Consider the following 20,445-nt stretch of genomic DNA (forward strand, 5'->3'; position numbering starts at 1 on the left):
TAATGATCCATTCATGATATGGTAGACATATGTTTAATGCTTAGTACTGACAATTAGTAGTGGATAGAAACATGAAATAATAGATTCTGTCCTTGTTATTCAGTAACTTAAAGTTCTGGTCCTCTTCATCTCTACTTGTTGGGGTCTTTATGAATGATGGTATGTCTACACCCTCCTGCCAACAGTACTCACCTTCCCACTACTTCCTCCCCACCCCCAAACCAGAAAAGCTCGCATTATTTTCACTATGTGGCTTTAGTCTAGAGAAGCCGTTTCTGAAGCTCATTGTTCTGCAGCTCCTGCAGTTGGTTCCTATTTCCATTTGGTGTCTGAAGGCAAAACCACCTTCAATTACAGTTCTTGCTTTTGCAAGAAGTTCTGGTTGTAATGCCACCTCTATGCTAGTACCATTCAGGTCATTAGCCTGAATGCTACCAGAAATTGAACACTTTCTACAACAAAATCTGTTTTATTGAATTAAGTTGTACCTTGAAAGATCTCTTGAGCTCATGTTCTGATCCAAGGCTATTTTTTTTTTATTATTTTATTTATTTATTTATTTATTTTTTTACATTTAGCTCTACTTAGCTGAACACACATACTAAGTCGAATTACTACAGTTTGATTAACCTAAGGTAGTGAAGTCATGAGATTTTAGTTCAGTTCTACTGCATACTAACAAGGAACTTGTGTTCACTAAAAGAGCTCAGGCTTGTTGCTGCCTCAAGGATTTCTTCACACTTCTGACTCCCATTGAAGTCACCTGTTTCTCAATTTTAAGTCATTCTAAGGAGGACTGTTTTACACACATTATTGCTTAGGAGAGCACTTCAAACTCTCAGGGGCTCTTATTGTTCCCCTTAAATGTTTCCTGAAGGAATTAAAACAAAGCACAAATCATGAAAGCAGTTTATTGAAGACATCTGAAAGATTCTCATGTTTAAAATGTTATGCTTAAACTATAGAGTTCATTAAATATGAGTAGGCTGCTTTTCCAAATAACCCAGGTAAACGTACCGTAAGCCACGACTTAAAGCCTTTCAAAATTGATTTATCTGCTCTGTTTCAGTTCCTTCTACACCCAGAGAAGACTTCTTAACAAAAATCACTTAAATAGCTCTTCACTCCATCCTGTAACATTCACATCTCTGTGCTTACTCTGTCCCTCCTAAAGCCTAGTGGAAACAGCATCTTCCATTTGCACAACTCTCTGGTTTTAGCCTTCAGCTAGTTGCTATTATTTAAGTACTTGTGGTTGCTGAACTAACTGTTCAAACTATTAAGTTAATGACTAAGCTGATACTCAGAGCTCTCTATTAAAGGAACCAGGAGTCATGAGGACTACTTACTTTGACACAAATATTTCTATTCAAGAGCTTATTTTGCTCAAAGACTATAATGAATAATAATTAAGTCAAAGCTGTTGCAGATCCATCTTTTCTGTTTGCTCGCTTACAAGTTACCTAAAGGTAGTTGACACTACCAGTCATCTTCTACTGGTGAGTTACAATAATTACTGAGTTAACACACTGCAAAGTCATACCGAATCCCATTATCTTTAAATCTTTGAACTTAACTATTATCCTCCAGTTTGGACAGATGTTTTAGAACTTCTTGTCTGTACCAGTCAGCTACAACACCTCTCAGCCTGTTTCATAGACAGCTATGTTAGTTGCATGTAGACACCAACAGTTTCTCCAATTGATGCAGTCCCTCTCTATTTCCAATTTTACGAGCATAGACAACTTAAAAAAAAAAAAAAGCATTCATTTAGTACTCTTGGCTCCACACTTGCTCCAAGATGTCTCAAAATAAAAGAGCATCACAGAGCTAGGGACTTCACTCCGTTGTGGATGCAGGGATGGAAAGGATGAGCAGCTTGTTCTAGTAACTCAGTTGAAATACCTTCTAGGGGAACACGTTTTTTGGCCCTTTGAGTTGACACACCTCTTTCTTCAAATAAACCCTATCTCTTCATCCTTCCAATCTTCTTCTGCATTACCGCAGTTGAAACTGAGATCAAATTTCAAGGCCTGGTATTGCAAATACATCTCAGTCCAAGCTAGTTGCATTTGTTTATTTTGAGGTGAAGACTCAAGTTTCACCTTGGTTTAAACAATGAATGTTTTATTTTTAAAATAACATTTACATTGGGCTCTTTAACTCGCCAGTTTTAGACTGCTCCAAGAACCTGATTTGAAACAGCAAGGCACTCAGCATTATCATTTCACTCGTCAGAGAGCACTTCAAAAGATGAAATCAGAGAAAAATCCCAAAGACTTGCTTTCTGTTGTGTGGGTTTTTTTTGTTTTGTTTTGTTTTTTTTAGAAACAGAACTCAGGACTATCAAATGTTGCCATGATAACAGAAGCGGCTTGCTGGTAATTCTTAATCAAAATTCTCATTAGTTAAAAAGAGATAGGGTCACAAAAACAGTGACCTCCTCATTGAAGCAAAACACTCATGCTATGAAAACAGAGTTTAGTCTCCACATGACCAACTTGGTTATTCACTGCAATAAACAAAAGATTTAGAAATCTTTCTTTATGGAATGGTCATACATTTCTAATTACAACAGCAATCCATTTTTGTTATCAAGTATCAAACTGTGGCCTACTTACCAGTCCACCACTAACTAGTAAAGAAAAGGGACCACATGGCCACTTCCTAGCCACTCATTTTGTACTAGCTGTCAACTGTTTCTACAAGAAGATAGAGCCAAACAGCACATGAGTAGGAAAAAAATAAACAATTTTTCCCCCACATCAGCAAGTTACTCAGCTTCTGGGTGTATCCTGCTCCAGTGCTAATGAGAAGAGCTCCAATCAAGAGCTGGGCAGAACAAGCACATCCCATTTTGGTAGCAACAAGTTGCTATGTCAGCACAGCTTCCCACAGCAGAGTTTTAAGGTCAGGCTAAACATCATTACCTCAGACTACTTTCAGCTGGCATCAGGATAAGTATTCTTCTAGCCCTTCCCCCTACTGCATCAGTGCTTATCAGGTACCTTTGAGAGCTCACCCTACAAAATCATCACTTGATTTCTTCCTGACTTATCCTTCAGAGTTGGGTTCTCCCCTGTTAGTCAGTTACAAGTGGCAATGCAACAGAGACAGAAACAGCACAGCCACCCAGTCTGGTGGTATTTTCAGATTTGTTTAGCTAGAGATTGAAATCACTTAAGGACACAACAGAAAGCAACCCTCAAACCACCACTTGAGGCTTTATAAAAATATATTCTTAAATTACTAGGAAGCACTCAGTGTGCGTCTTCAGCAACTGAGAGAACAATCAAATTACTGTCTCAAGAAAAGATCACAACCACGGAACAGAACAGACTCACGTACCTCAAAATGCTTCAACATCAGCTTCCAATTGTAATCATTAGCCAAGTCCTTAGGAGACAACTGCACTTAAATCAGAGAGCAAGTATCATAGCATATTCCTCTTCCGTGATCACCTGCCTGGTCACAATCCCCAGCTCAAGCAAAATGCTAGTTTGGCAATCAAATTTTTTGGGGGAGGTAGGCAATGAGGAACAGAAACAGGGAGTGTTACCTTCTATAACCCTTAGGTTTATTAACTCAACTTCCCCTTTTACCTAAAACATTTCCTTTTTTAATGTAAAGGAAAGAAAGCAAGGAAACTAAGTATTATACTTGTATATTTGAAGAGCAATTCTTAAAACCTTGTTCAGTTTTTATTTCAACAGTATCACCAGCATGGAAAAGCTGATCAGAAGACCGTCTTGAAAATTAGGAATAGCAATTCAACAGACCTCAGCTAAAGCAAAAGAAATCCTGTTGGCCTTTTTCTGCATTACACAGTAACAGAATCACAGACTGGTTGAGGTAGAATGGCATCTCTGGAGATCTAGTCCATCTCCCTGGCCAAGCAGTGTCACCTGTAACACATTGTACAGCATCGCATCCAGGCAGGGGTTGAACCTCTCCGGAGAAGGAGGCTCCACAGCCTCTCTGAGCAACCTGTTCCAGTGCTCTATCACCTTCACAGTAAAGCAGTGTTCCCTCATATTAAGCTGCAACTTCCTGTGTTGCTGTTTGTGCCCATTGCCTCTTATCTTGCCACTGGGCACCATTAAAAAACAGTCTGGCCCCATCATCTTGGCACCCTCCCTTCAGGTACTTATACACATTCATGTCTTTTCAGTCTTCTGTTCTCTAAGGTACACAGGCCCAGCCCTATTAGCCCCTCCTCGTATGATACCAGCTAGCTATCAGTCTCTTATCCCCCCCCCAAAAAAAAAAAAATGTACTAGCATTCCAAGGACCCAAGCCTTTGTATCAAGGGGTCTTGACCAGATTCCAGAAGAAAACCAGGAACATTAAAACAATTGTGCCATGCCATGTTCCTAGATTTCTCCCACAGCACTGATATATTAGCCCCACTGTGGTTGCTCACATGTTCTTCTCCTCGAAAGATCGCTATTAACTTCTGAACGTTCACTTGTTCCATGTACAACTGGACCAAAACCAAGCTCCAGTCTTAATTCCAAAATAGATGCAGCTATTATATTTACAAAAGCAAATGTAACCCTTCTGTCCAGTAAATGCAAACTTTGATCATGGAAGGCAAGGAGAAGCATTAACAAGTGCTCTCTTATTCCAGTGTAACATACATGTAAAAAAAATATTCAATTCGGAGTTCACCATTAACATAGCTTGATCCCAACTCCTACACTAATACTTCAGAGGTCCGTATATCTGAGCCATTATTCTTATTTCCCAGTGCTGTTTTCTCAACATGAAACTAGAGCTGAAGCACAAGGTAACACCACCTCTATGCATGGCAAGCACTGTGCCCCGCATACTCTGCTTCTTACCATTCTCTGAAGACCTTCAGCAATAGGCAGTAGAAAATTAAATACAATCTAAGACACAAAAGGAAAAAATAAAAAAAAAAAAAAGGTTAGGCTCATGATTCAAATTGAGTTGTCAAGGACAATCTCAGAAAGCCAGTTTTATAAGGTTAAAGCTTTAAATCTAACTACTCACAGAGAATGTTTATGAAGCCTTAGCAACTTGAAAACTTCCTCTGGAATTTCAACTTAAACCATGCTAGCATCACTGTGTTTTACATGCTCTTGAATTATAATCTTCTACACATGTTAACGCACTGCAAATGAAAGTACTTACGTTTACCCCAATACCATGCGTTCAGATGTTTACAAGACATGTTGAACTAATGAGTGAAGTGATCTATAAGGCAGCTGGAAGATGTTCTGCAACAAACATTCCAAACATCAGTTTAAACAGACAAACCTCTCAATCCCATCCCCTTTAACGAAGAGCAAGCAGGACAGCAAGGTGCTCTTTTCCCAGGAATTGGGTGAGGCTCAAAAGCAGGACTAGAGGAGAACATACCTTCAGCCCTACTTCTTCCAATCCTACTGGTAGTATACAAGCTCACTATAGATATATATACCTCTTCCACCCAGAAGCACAAAATGCTTCCTATTCCTCTTTGAATGTATTTATCCCCAAATACCAAATGAATAGGCATTAATATACTTAAAGAAAAACTAGGGAGATCAACAGGCAGTTGCTCAAGTTACCACTCAAACTTTTTGATGGGAAGGTTTGTTATAAAGTTCCAAATGATCTTCAAATTCTTTTGAAAGACAACATAAGTAGTCCTGACACACTGAGCCGGAAGAAAATACTGACGTCCTCCTATGTGGCATCGAGTTTGAATAGTTAACAGAAACAGCTAGCTAACAGATACAGCAGGAGGTCAAAAGGAGCGCTGTGCTTCTGTTCTGCATCTTTGTTGGGCTGCTAACTGCATTAGAGACAGAAAAAGAAGTTAGACGTAAGTCTCTCCCAGTCAGCCTGAAAAGCAAAGGAAAACTTCAAGTTGTAATGGGACCAAATTAGAACAATAGTCAGTATGAACATGTACCAGTAACAGACACAGGATGTTACTCAACTGGTTAGAGAACAAAGAAGGTTCTCCAAGTCAAATGAAGTTTAAGTAGATGATGATTATATTTCAATAATTCAAAGTCCCAGCCTAGACTACACCAACAAAGAGAAACTCTTTTCTAGCCAACATCAGTAAAGTCTCATTTGGAGTTTTTCAACCACAACACTGTACTTCACATAGTAGCCACCTAGGGAATCTAGGTTTGAAAGCCAACAAAGCATGTTCCAAGCCCTTAAATATGATCCACAAGGAAGGACTGGAAGCAGTCATCTTTGTTCTCAGAGACAACACCCCAGTGAAGGTCCTGATTTACACATACTGCCAACTACTACCAAGTAAGAACCCTTCTACTACTGAGTATGCCTGTAGATATGAAGCATTAAGTCACCAAGACCATCTCTGTAGCCTCAACTTTCAAAAATTGAGTAAGATGCTGTAACAGAAAGACCTTTGATGAAGAAGGTAGTTCCATACTGAGATTTTTTTCCCCTGCACTCCTCATGACCTGGTAACCTAATAGCTTAAGTTGTCATACTAGGGAAACTGCATTTGTGCTCCCACAAGGGAAATAATCAACAAGATGAGATTAGTGTGGAAGCATAGCAAACAGCAAGATGTCAGGACAATCATTTACTCCTAATACTTTCAGGTGGCGCAACCCTAACCTGACCTGTCAATTTAACTCACCACTGTTTTCTCAGTAACAGTCCATCTCTCATTGGTATCACCAGCTTTTTGCAACCACAGCATCCTCTGACAAGGCGTACCAACATCCTTGCCATCAGTTCACAAAAAAGAGAAAAAACAAAATCTGTGCTTGTAGCTTGACCCCTTTTAGCTTTGAGGTAGCCCTGCTTTTTGCACTCTACTAGTTGACACATTGTAGTGCGCACACATTTTAGACATAGCTCATGATTATGATTTCACTGATGCCATCATATCCCTTCCTCTCCTTCCTGCTAAGGAATCTTTTCCTCAACTAAGGATTCTTTGCCTGCAACATATACAAGCCCCCTTCCATACCTTTGATCCTTGTTGCCCTCCTCTGATTTATTCAACCTGAGGCTTTTTTTTTTTTTTTTTTTTAAGATCAAGGAAGCAAAACTGAATACAGTACCTGAAGGATGGGCAGACAACCTATTTATATGTAAGCACATAACATGCTAAGTTCCCCCCTCCTCAACTGCAGAGGGTGTCTTGCCCCATATGCTCTTTCAGTGATAACACAAAGCCATCACTTCAAGGAAGCATCCATCATGTATTCCAGATTTTGTCTCCAAGTACACGAACAGTTCAGAGGACATAAGGAATCTAGCTTACTCCTGTCCTCCACAAAGAAGGCCTTGTGTACATCAAACATCCGTCTACACTAGTCAGATTGCTTTAATTATCTACCACTGTTTCTTAAGGTAACCTACCTTTATTCATATGTAACTTGTTGTTGCTGATAGCATGTTGAACAAGGTTTCATATTCCAGAAAAACACCAAACACAACATTCTAGTCTTCGCCAGCATGGCCCAGCACTGTAGCTTTCACTGTATGAATTCTTCACAGGACAAGGCTTAGCAAGGCCACAGTAACTACTAACTGAAGGTTTGGTTAGATAAATACCCTCCCCACACTTCCTCTGAGACTTTCGGAGTTCAAACATCTCTTCCTTAAAAGATACTTCATGTTATTACAATACCTGCCAACTATTTTTTAAATGTGAAGAGTAAAGGGGTTTGGCAATAAGTCACATCTGAGAAGTTACAGCCTACCACTCCTCCGTCACTGCAAAATCAGGACATGATCAGTGAATTAGCAGTGTAACCTACCTAACTTAGCCACTAACTTGCTAGAACAGGGCTTGTTATTTCAGCATGCACACTTAAGTCCAACAACGTCCCTTTCAAGTTACATAGCTGTTGTCTCAGCACTACCATATAATAAACTTGTCATTACCTACACAGAACCGCAAGGCAACTGCAGCCAGAACTGAAAACAAAATGCAAAATCATCACTAAGATTCTATTGTTGCAAGTTGCTGCCTTTCACTGTAAGCTAAAACAACACTGTCCTGCTCCACAGTTATAACACTGCTATAGTAATTGCAAGGGTAACTGCAACACACATCCTACTAGATAAACAGAGAAAACTACTGTCTATTTCTGAGTATAAATTGCATGAGTGTGTTCTACACCCATTGCAGATTTAACCTGTCAGACCAAGCCACCTAGCTCTGCTCAAAGTTGGTCTGGTTATATCTTTGTGCATGGAGCCTCATCCAGTCAAGTATTTCATGTTGACATAGAATTAAAGTCCTCAGCCAATTTGGGAACCCTCTCCGGTATCTGAGATCCCTCAGAAGCATTTTTTCCCTCCTTACATTGACCTGGAGTTTCCCACACTCCAGCTTTATATTCCTTATAAATTCCTTGTGCTGCACCTCTGAGGAACTCCTGGCTCCGTTTTCTTGGCACATTCCCTCAGGCAGCTGCAGGCAGCAGGACTCCCTCCCCTCTTCCAGGAAGAGGAAGCCCAGCTCCGTCAGTTTCTCCTCATACACTCTTGCTCCAGCCAGTGAGCACCGTGGCCTGCCGCAGGGCTCACTCTGGTACCTCAGCAACTTCCCTGTACTCGCAAGTCCTCAGCTAAGCACTGTGCTCCAGTGCCAGAGGCAAAGGATCACTTCCCTTGACCTGCAGTCACGCTCAACAGCCCAAGACATGGCTGTCTTGCTTTGCCGTGGGGGCAAATTGCTGACACATGCTGTATTTATTGTTCCCCAGGACTCTACATCTGTGCCTGCTAGGCTACCTTTGAGAGCACTGGACCACAGCCCATGCTATTGCATATGGTTTTTCCAGTCCAGATGTGGGACTTGGCACTTGCCATTGCTGAGCTCCGTGAGGCTGCAGCCAGCCTGTTTCTCCAGCATACTGAGGTCCATCGAAGTAGCACTCCTGCCTCCTACTGTTAATGGTACCCTGGGTTGGCATCTCCCACAAACTTGCAGTAAACACCAGCCTGTCTTTAAATACAGGAAATTAAATTCGCCCCAATACCAATTAAGCCACCAGTTGGACACAGCTTAACTGAATACCACCCTTCAAGCCACTTCCAACCACCTCCTTGGCCATCACACGCCTAAACAGGCCTGGAGGTTGATTTGGTCTACAATCTTTCCAAAGACTGAGGCAAGACTGATCAGACCATAGTTTCGTGAGTCCTCCTTACCTCAAGATGGACGTGGTATTGCTTTTTCCACTTGCCAGGAACCTCAACTCATGAACAGTTTTCAAAGGCAACAGCAGTGACATAAGCCAACTCACTCTGCACCCTCAGAAGCGGACTTGTCAGCCCATGGTCTCAAATACATGCAATGACTTAAATACTCTTCAACATTATCTTCCTCTACAGTGCGTAATGCTACATGTCAATGGCTCTACTAGTATAGTTCGGGAACTAGGAGGCCAGAGGGCAGGACTCACCGGTGAAAACCAAAACAAAATGTATTGTACATCTTGCTGTTTTCCCCATATCCCTCCTTACAAGGTCCCCAACCCCACTGACGAGCATGCACACATACCCTTTAATTTTTCTTTTGTTGCCAATATAGTAATAGAAGCCCTCCTGTCAGCCTTTAGCGTCCTTTAGTCATTCCAGCTGCACCAAGCTTGAGCTCTGCTGCTCTGTACCTGCGCTCTCAGATACTTCCTTCATGGTTCTCCTGCTTCAACCTTCCACAGACTTGGCTTATTTTGCTGAGCCTCAGCCATGAGTTCTCCATTTTTCCAACAGGTCTGACAGACAATCAGCATGGATTTCCAACACATCGCAGCAGCCATTTCTTGTAGTTTGCAGGTTTTTTTCCCCCTTGAAGACAGTCAGCTGTTCTCAGATCATTTGCTCACTGGAGCAGTTTCCCCATGAGAACATGACAAGCAGATTACTGTGTAAGGTGAAATTATCTCTTCCACAGTCCACAATTACGACTATCAAGGCTATTTAGTCCTCTCAGGATTTCAAACCCAGGACTCAAAATCACTTAAGTCAAGGCTGCCATCGACTGTTACAACCTGCTCTTTGTGAATGTAAGTACAGGCTCTTGCTTAGTCAGTCCATGGTCACCTCCGACAAAAAATTGACTTGAACATATCCCAAGCATCCCCTGGATGGTTTGTGTGACACTACAATACTACCTCAGCACAGATGTGCAATTCAGGCTGTTCATTTGCCATGCTGGATGCACTTGCACATGGGCAGTACAGATAGGATTCCCTTTTGTGCTGCCTTGTCAACAGGAGTCAAAAGCATCTCCCATTAAGTCCCCTTTGTATGCTTGTTCATCATTCCTCATGTTTTCACTTTGGCTTACATAGAAGCGTGTGAGTATTCCAACATGCTTGAAGCCCTCCTCAGACGTTAACAAATGCATTGGAAAACAAACTCCCACTTTAATCTCTCAAATAGACCTAATCTCTGCCTCAGCAGTCCTTGTTTCTCAAGGAGAACAGTGGTCAGACGAGTCAAAGCCCAATCTGCAGCACCAGCCATGCAGCCAGGTGCTGACCTGCTAGATACATTCACTGTTAACCCAAATCTTTTTCCTTCATTCAGAAAGCCAACTGGTTTGTTGTCTCCGCACTTCCATCCTTCACCCTTGCCCCCGAGTTCTTTAGTCACTCTTGAAAATGCTTAGGGTTACCATTCTTGGTGGGTGCAAGCTTATCTACAAAGATTACTCATTTAAATCAAAGTTATTCTCCCCACTAAAACCTGGATCCAAAGTAGAAACCTCTAAAGACTTCACATCAGGTCAGCAGATGGGGTGCCTCAAAGACCCAGCGTAAACTCTGTTAACTATTACCTCCCTTTTCTTTCCAATGACATGAAGTCTTTTACACACAACAGGAGACTATTAAGATGCACAGAACAAAGTGCAAACACACAATGAAACCACTAAGCAATTTTCATGTCTTCCATCTGATGATTAAAACTGCTAAGACCACAGTTTCAGTTACAACTCCATCAGGACAAACCTCAGCTAGCAGCCAGTAAGTTAATAAGCTTCCTTAAACATGAAAAAAAGCTGTCACAACACCTTTCAGTTGACATTTCTGTGAAGGTCAGTCAAGTTCCCGCTACGCTGACAGGCCTAGCCAGTACTAATGGAGACAGAACACTTGGAGACCGCCAGCAGCATTTGGTGTTGATGGAGTAAACAGTCCTTACAGAAAGCTTTAGCATGAAGTACCAGAAGAATTTGTACAGACGTGAATTTTTAAGTTAAGCACCCAACCATTTTTTTTTTTTGTGAAACTGATTTTTAAGGAAGAAACTGTCCTTATAAGCATACTGCAACAGCTTTAAGCATTCAGCATTCCCTGTCCCCACAAGTATACCTCCCACAGGGATTACAGAACTGCTAAAGAAAAAAAAAAAGAAAAAAGAAAAAACTTCTGAGGAACACTGGTGTGTAATGCTTTTCTAAGTGAAGGGATGAAACTCTCATTCCCCAGGAAAGCTCCAGTTCCCTCAAGCAGGAGGCTACTCCTCCAGTCCTTCCCTTTCTATACACGGTGTTGTCCTTCCTCAGATATTAGGCATGTAACACCTACTCTAGGAACTGAGGTTTACAGGAGAAGTTATGTTGTAATTTGCACTACAGATATCAACGAAGTCACAAGTCCAGGAAGGTGGCTAAGCATAAGCTTTGCATTTCCTTATACTTGTACATCTGGAATGCTGTCAGTAATTCACAACTTCAGCCATACCATGCAATATGAAGTGACCACATTTCGTCAGCAGCAAAGTCATGAAATACAATGACTAAAGCTCAGCTGTCCATTGCAAGATCCGATTAATTTTCTATTACATTACAAAGTTACAGGGATGTGTGCTGCTTCCTGCATTGCTGACACTGCACTGGAGGGCAGCATTACCAATCATTCCACCAAGTTAACCCTTTTTTTTTTTTTGTCAGTGATCTACATCAGGACCATAAGTCTGTTACTGATAGCCAAGCACAAGAAAGCTTTATAATAGCTTCTATATTTACTGCCAAAATCTATTTGCCATATTTGTCACACTACCAGCATTACTCTCAGCTGTGTGCTGTAACAGACTGGTCTCACTGGCTACGTACTGAACTAGCAGAAATTCTTCCTAAGTTATTACATACTGTTGGGGTTAACAATGAGAACCAATTTTCATTTAAGCTTTTAATCATTCTTAATCTATAAATCAAGCCACTTTATAGGACAACCTTGTTTCAGACTCCACAAACACTTCACTTTTGTTTAAGGTTGAAATGTGTAAGTAGTTCTACACTTCTTCCACAGCAAGCAACTACTAGTTATTCTAGTTGCTGCCTACTCATGTGCAAAAGCTAAGGCTTATTTCGACTGGGACTTCTGTAGGGTATACAACCCCAACCTAAAGCAGGACCAACTTTGAATTCAGATTACGTGGCTTAGGGTCATACCATCATCTAGTTCTGAATACCTTCAAGGACAAAAACTCTACAGCATGTTTCAGTGCTCAATCTGCCTTGTAGGAAAGAGCATTAACACATTACTGGAATTTCCCTTCACGTAGCTTGTGTCTGTTCCTCTTCCCCTTCCTCTGCGGACTTTTAAGGAGATCTAGCCTTGGTTTTCTCTCACCCTCTAAGCCACTGTAGCCAGGAATTTGGATTCCCCAGAACTGTGTGGCTACGCCTTCACCCCCCAAAGGTGTGCTGCTGACCCAATAAGGACTCCAGCTTCTCTCCTGTAAAGCTTTTTTTCTCCAGTTCACACCACATCCATGCTGCTGCTGCATGGGGTCATTCTGCCCCAGAAAGATTTAAGTTTTGCCTTTGTTGAATTTCCTGAGGTTCACACCTGCAAACCTCTGACTCAATTAGCCCTAGCCTCCATAATACCCATTACCCCTCCCAATACGTTATCATCCACAAACTTAATGGAAGTTTCTTACTGATTTGCATGGATGGTTGGTGTTAAGACAGACTGTCCTAGTACATATCCCTGACGAAACATACCAGTAACAAGCCTCCAGCTGGACATGGGATAGCTGATACAATCCTTCTAAGGCCAGCTGCACACACAGCTTTTTTTTTTTTTTTACTCACTTTAGTCCACTTACTTAAATTGTAACTCAGTCTGGTTACAAGGACTTTCTCAGCAATCTTGTTCAAAAATTATTGAAGCCTTAGTACTCTCATACTAAGGTAATACTGTTGTTCCTTTGCCCATAGCCACATCCTATGAACTCACAGAAATCGATTCATGATCTCTTTTCATACCAGCCTCAAATTGTGGAGACAACAGAACTGTGTTTACTCACTTTACATTACTCACATATTTGCAGACACATCACTTTAACACACCTGAAGTGTGCCTCCCAAGTCTCAGGAAACACAGCAGTAGACTAGCTCTCAAACTTCATCAACCAAGGGAACTTCTGTTAATATTTCCATTGAGTCCCACAGTTTTCACCTCTTTAAAAGTGAATACTCTCAGCAGTATTCTTATATGATCTTATAAGAAGCTTACATGAAATTTCTTCCACACTTGAGTACATTCACATTTGTCAGGAGCTAATGTACACTATTAGATGTTTATGCGAAACCATTGACTTGTCAGCTTCAATCATCAAGACATTTCACTATAGTCAAAAGCCTGTTTTACAGCTGTTGAACTGAAGTTGTCTTAGACACATAAGCTATGTCCAGAAGCTTGAGCTATCTCTGATACCACCAAATGCCAAAATGCAGCTATGCAGAATGCCACCTAAACTTAGTACGCTCCTTCCTGTACAGGGTATCTGGAACCAATTGGTGTATAGCACTTCCTATCTACCAGAAGCAGGCTCTTCTATGCTACCTCAGCTACCAACAACGCACTGCAACTGCGTGTACTCCCATCTTGTAAGAAGTGATTAATGGTATGTTTACAACCATTCAATTCCCATGTTTGTTTTCTTCAGCTGTAGAGATAAATGCTACAGTACCTTAATGAAGGCATAACGACATTGTTCCTGTTTCAAGGAAGTCTACCTTAGGAAGTCACAAGTGCACTAAAGTGTTTAAAGCACAGAAGTGACACTGCTGGAGAAGGGCTGTTTGGTCAGTTTTTACAGTACAAACAAACATCAACCATCAGAAGCACATACAGACACAGAATTAGGCTTCCCAGGTCTTTTCTGGCCTCACTGACCTCCAGTAATCATTTGTAGCAGAGTTGATAAAGCATGGTTTTTTTATTGTTGCAAAGGCCAACAGGAAGGTAGGAGAAATTGTAGGGCAATGTGAGGAAATCTCATTTAAGTAACTGAAAAAAAAAAGAAAAAGATTAACAGAAGTCCAAAGTCAGTTCATCTGTTACCATGAAGAAGTTCCTTGCATTTGCTGCTATTTAACTTAGACTTGATCAAGGCAAATACTGTTCCACCAGATGAAGTACACTGCAGAGAAATCAAGCAAAGCTGGTTACTTAGAAAAATAACCTCGGTTTTTCCCAGTTCGACCTCCAGCAGCCATTCATCCAATAGCATGTTCAGAAGCATGCTTGTCTCAGCAATAATTATTTTCCAGCTTAATCACATGCAACATGGTATTCCAATTAATGCAGCAAAAGAAGTGGACAAAGATGGCCCATACAGAACAAGATTAAGAACTTCAGCCAAACTCTAGTTTGTAATCCTCTGACTGAAGACTAAGGAAGACAACAGGTCAGAAAGCAAGGAGCTCATCAAGCTAGTTCAGCTCATTACCTCCACTCTTTTATTATGCACTTCAGACATGGAAACCTGCTTGACTAGCTTTTCAGTACCTTTCTTGGGCAGAGACTGCAACTTGGATAACATTAAATTCTGTGCTTGCTACTGCATTACAGTGATACATACCACTAGCACACTAGACATATAGAACAGTCACTCAAGGAAAATATCCTGTCAGTTCAAACTAACTACAGGAAGATACTGAGGACAAGCTTAAAAACTGTCATTTTTAGTAACAGACTCATTGAGAAGAGGAAAATGGTCTCCTGAAACTCACAAGAAAATCTGATATAGGAAGAACAAAAATAAGCAGCGAGAACCATCCACTGCTGCAAGTAATTCTAATACTCCACTCAGCTCTAGACAAACTACACTTGACTGGGTTTCATGTGGCAGAGGCAAAGCCATGCCATTTATTTTTATGTATTGCAGTATTTAAATGGCTTTTACTTCCATGTAGTACTTGAGAAGGCTTCAAAGGCACAAAAAATATTGAACAGAAGAACACAGAAGTGATTAAGGAGGCGAGTCCGGAAGCTTATTACTTTTCAGTACCTGAACTCTTAGCGACTTACTCACTATCTTGCCGATGTACAGCTTGATCATATCAGCTTCCAATACTCAGGAAGTCACAGGTAGAAGGACAGAAGACAGAGACCCAGGTTTCGGGTCTTCAGAAGTACTTTATTCTTCCCGATATTTTTGTTCTGCTAGTAACTCATTGACAGAGACTTATTTATCAGTTGATATTTGAAACAGTCCCAAGTCTAAAAGTTAATTAGCTGAAAGGAATGAGATGGAGAACAACTTGAAGTGCTTTTCTGTTTAATAGCATGAGAAAGTTTTGTTTTCAAACTATGACTCGTAATTTATTGTGCTATGCCTTCAAGCTCTGGGTTACCACACAGCTCATCTTTGAGATGTAATGTACCAGGGCTATGACACCTGCATGCAACGCAATTGACATGAGCTCCCTCACTTCACTGAAGACTTGCCTAGTCAGTCAGTAGCCATGGATTGTGGTGCAAACCGTGTCTGCACATAGGAGAAACCCAAGGTTGCCTTCAGTCCCAAGACAGAGGTGAGGGCTACTTCCACAGCAACGACAGTCTAGAATGGGACAGCAAGCTGTCAGCCATCAGTAAGATTAATTTGCACCAGTTTGTACAGCGGGTATACTGCCCTACTTTCATTCACTACTGACTTCATTTGAAAGCACTGAGACTTAAACTTCAGACCACAGAGCTCCTAACTGAGCTTTTCAACAGACCCTAGAAATGCTCCTCATCAGCCCCATACATAGCTGGCTGATAAAGCATATCCCCAGCTCCTTTTCCCAGCAGATCCATTTACACTCGTGATGTTGCATACTTTGAAAGCTTCGACTATCAGCATCCAAAAGGTAATCAGCTGATTTAGATGCTCTGCAGAGACAGCACACTTTCGCTTCTGCTGTAGAGCAGCCCTGCTTTCCAGTACCATCCTGGGAGCCATGATACATAGAGGGGGTGGGAAAAAAAATTTACACTGATCATATATCTGAAAGAGATATATAGCACTGCAGTCTTAAAAGAAATAAATCCTGCCTGAGTCCTCTTTTGCTCAAGAGGAAACATTCACACTCCATGACATACAATTATGTTATTTAAGGCAGCAATAAAGAGAGAAACGCATTGTTTAGATCAAGAAACAGCTCCATCTTCACACAGCTTAAGTGGGTAACAAGTCATCACAAATTTTTATAATACCTAAAGTATTCAGATCTCAGCACCTCAAGGTAACATTACATTTCACTTCCATATGTCTACAGGTGTTCTTGCATATCAGAAGCTAAAGTGTTACAGCAATCATGAAGTTTAGTATTAATGAAACATAAGGATGCCAATTAACACTGATGAATATAAAACCTACCACCTGCTTTCACCCTCTCCATGCAAGTTTTATAACCATTTCCACCAGCTAGAGCACCTCAGCTGTTATTTTTATTTACATGTTACATTGCATGTTAAAAAAGTCTTGTCTAATATTTAAATAGCAGTCAAGAACAAGCCTATACAATATATTTTAGTAAATGTAGATGCTAACATTGTAGTTAAACTGTGGTGCTCATGTAAAATAAATACAGGCTAACAGTGATCTTAAACACAACAGACCTACCGCAACGAAACAGAGCGAAGAACTGTTCCAAAACTGTAGATTATTTATTATTTCGAGTTAAACTGAAGTATGAGCTGGACAAACCTCTGGTTTCATTTTTTGCTGATTATGAAACGATCCGTATTTAACTCTTCCTCTGTCAGAGGTTACTGTTGTGTCTTCCAGTGCAGTTGTTCTGTCTCCCCACACAGATGCTGCACACACTGCTGTACCAGCTACATAACGTACCAGTATTTCACTCTCCCCAAGTATTGGAATCTGTTCTACACTATTCCTCCTCCTCTTACTATCGTCTTATTGTGTCTCCTAAAGCCTTTTCGAAGTGCATTTCTTTCCCCTCCATCTTCTGAAAACACAGACAGGAATTCCTAAGCCATTATCACTGTCCTCTTTCCTCCCTGTACACAAAAGGCTTGTATTGTCTTTTCAGTGCACGGCTGTACTTCCTCTTGCCCCACGTAGTAACCTTGTTTGTTTGACCTCATATTTTTATCATGACTTAGCCTGAAAGTCATAATAAAATTCCCAGTCAACTAGACTGTTCTGGTCAATAATTACACAGGAATTTCCTTAGTTTTATTGACAACATCACTTCTGTATATGGTACGCTGCATACTTGTATTTGTATCTTTTTCACACCTTTCTAACCCAACCCATGTAGCTGTCCTTCCAGCTGCACTACACCCAGGTGTTCTGTACTGCAGGATGTTTTAGGAGACTGTTTCTACCCCTCTAAAATTAAAAGGATATGTCCCACAAATGCTTATTTTTTTCTTGTTTTATAAAGAAGCTAAACATAACCAAGTACTCAAATTGCAAGATACATTTTTCCCTCAACAAAGTCACTGAAAAACACAGTATACATTGTTTCTTTCTGGTCACCTTAAAATTCTGCCTGGTTTCTCTTTAATTCATGCTTACACTCCAAGAACAACATCGTTATGAAAACTAGTTGTGTACTGAAATTATGACCAATTCCTTATTCCGTAGCTCACAGGTCCACCTACTCAGCATAGCTGAAAAATACTTGACAATACACACACTATTTCATGGATCAAGAGTTAGGGTAACATTTGCTATGCATGTCATGCATTTCCCCTACTTCCAAACCACACTAGTTTTTATTGTATAAGCTTAGTACATACTTCATTGCATCAAGCAGCATTATATGGAGAAGTAACTGGTAGAACTAATTGTACACATAAGCTGAACTTGGTAGCCCCGTTTTACTGAAAAAAGGCAATGTTTATTAACATAGCTCTGTCTTGACTCAGAAAATCCAGGGGTTGCTGTTGCTTCACATTTCACATACGTTTTCTCTTCCATCCCACTTGAGCTTTTTTGGGGTAATATTTCTCTGAGGAAATACAGATCAAATAAATCATCATTTCTAGCTGTCAGTCAAAAGTGATTGAGTAAAGAAAGGTTTGATTTTATATTGAATGTTTTCTGCTAGGTTTTTCTGGTGGCGCTGTTTTCAATTCTGCCTTTTTCCAGCATTATCAGCACTGACCAGCCAGCAGAAAAAAAAAACAGTGATGAAAAGTAATCAGCAGTCTTGGGTACTGTCAACATCTAATCACACTCAGAACCGATTTATGTGAGATGACACCAGCATTATTAAAAGCTACAGCCATTGTACATATATGCGTTCTCCCACACACACACCCCGCCCCTTCACACTTATCTTTGACAGTTCCAGAGAAAAGGAAAACAACTGTGGGAAATTTCAGGGGAAGGAAAAGAGTTCACTAAGCACTAAGATAGTGACCAAAAACTCTTTTCCCCTGCTCCTGACCTCTCAGTCCAGGAGTCATTTGCACTTTAAGATTTCCTCATTCTTTGCTTAGATTACACTTCAAAACTTCTGGCAGATATTCTCAAGTGTTATCGGTCAAGTTCACATATGCCAAAAGCAATCTGGGAAGACTGACATCTGATTTACACTCATCAGGACTGAAATAGAAAGCCACCACATGACACAGCACATGGATGCTCTGAACTTCGCGTTTCTATTACCTTCACATTTAGATGTATAAACAGCTTCGGAAGGTTATGTCAAGTCTTCATCTAAAACTTATTCACCTTAAAAGAGCAGAAATCTGAACCTTTTGTTTGATCCTGAGTGCAAAACGTGCTACCACAGCAAGTTCGCCAACCCTATGTAAACTAAGCCTTCAAACCCGCGTTTTCAACTGTAGCACCTCCTTCACAGCGAGGGAGTCACCACAAACAAAGCCCAACTCTGCCTGATAAGCGCTTGCTATTGCCTAAGAGCTCCACAGCCTCATGCTGGAAGCTCACTGCCGGACCAATTTACAAGGGGACGAAACTAGGTCTCCAGCACTTCCTGCAGCGCTCCGCCACGGAGCGCACCCCACAAGGCGACCGACCCCGCTCCGCTTACCCGGCGCGACGGCTGACACCCCGTTAAAAACCCCACAAACGCCACCAGCGCGGGGCCCCCCCGCAGGCCCGCCGGGGGCTGGCCGGCCGTCCCGAGGCGGCTCGGCTGGGGCAGGCGCTGCCACCTTCCTGAGCGCCGCATCGTTGCCAGAGGGGGGAGACTATCGCATGCGGGAGCGCAGCCGGCAGCCAGCCGCTCGCTCCCTGCCCCAGCGCTTCCCCGCTCCCCGCCCGCCCCCGCCGCCCCCGAGCCGGGGCAGGACGGGGGCTGCCCACGGAGAGGTCGGGAGGGGCCGAGGGAAGCCCCGGGGCAGGCCCGGGACACTCCCGCAGCCCCGGCCCAACTTCCCCGGCGCCCCCCTCGCTAACGGTGCTAACGGCGCTAACGGTCCCCGCCGCAGCCCAACGGCAGCGAGCGCCGCGCCCCCCCCCCCCCCCGTTCTCTCCTCTCCTCTCCTCTCCTCTCCCCCCTCGCCGCGAAGTTTCCCCGCCGCTCCCGCCGGCCTTACCGCAGCACAGGCGGGACACCAGCAGCCCCAGCAGCCCCAGCCCCGGCCCGCCGGGCGCCGCCGAGCCCAAGCGCCGCCACCGCCGCCGCCAGGAGGCACCGGCCGCGGGGAAAAGTTCCCCGCGGGCTGCGGGGGGAGCAGCAGCGGCCGCGGCCCCGGCCCCGGCCCCGGCCATGCTCCGGGCTCGGCTCCCAGGCGCTGCGCTCCGTGCCCGGCTCCGGCTTCGGCTCCGTCCCGCTGCCGCCGCCCCGCGCCCGGCTCCGGCCGCGTTTAGCAGCGAGCAGGGAGGCGCCGCGCCCGACTCCCCGCCCTCCGCCGAGCGGGCCGCACCACCCGCTGGGGGGGGGGAGGGAGAGAGGGACGGAGGCGTGCGCCGCGCCCCCCTGTCCCCGCCCCCGCCGTACCCCTCCCTCCCTCCCCGCGCCTCCCCCCCCCCCCCCTTGGGCAAGTCGTCTCGCCCCCTGTCCGCGCTGCGGGTAAGTCCAAACCCAACGCGGGGGTTCCCCGTGGCAACGCGGCGGGTGCAGCTAGTTTGGGGGGGCTGCCGCGGTGTTCTCCCCCCCCCCCCCATTGGGGGTCTGTTGGTACGCGCCGCACCGCCCACTCCCCCCGGCCCCGCCCGCCCAGCCCGGGCCGGGGGCGCCGCGCCCCCCCCCCC

At 43.1% G+C, this 20,445-nt stretch overlaps 1 protein-coding gene across 1 annotated transcript in view; it reads right to left on the reverse strand.

Annotated features, from left to right (window-relative positions):
- NECTIN3 (nectin cell adhesion molecule 3) overlaps positions 1 to 20,101 on the reverse strand; it is a 64,459-nt gene extending 44,358 nt beyond the window's left edge. Inside the window, exon 1 of the mRNA XM_082755777.1 lies at positions 19,788 to 20,101. Within this exon, the coding sequence (XP_082611903.1) occupies positions 19,788 to 19,962 (175 nt within the window). The 5' untranslated portion in view covers positions 19,963 to 20,101. The remainder of the gene's footprint in view (positions 1 to 19,787) is intronic.
- Between the last annotated feature and the right edge of the window lie 344 nt (positions 20,102 to 20,445).

Source organism: Aythya marila (genome assembly GCF_965140915.1).
Source record: "Aythya marila genome assembly, chromosome: 1".
NCBI lineage: Eukaryota > Metazoa > Chordata > Aves > Anseriformes > Anatidae > Aythya > Aythya marila.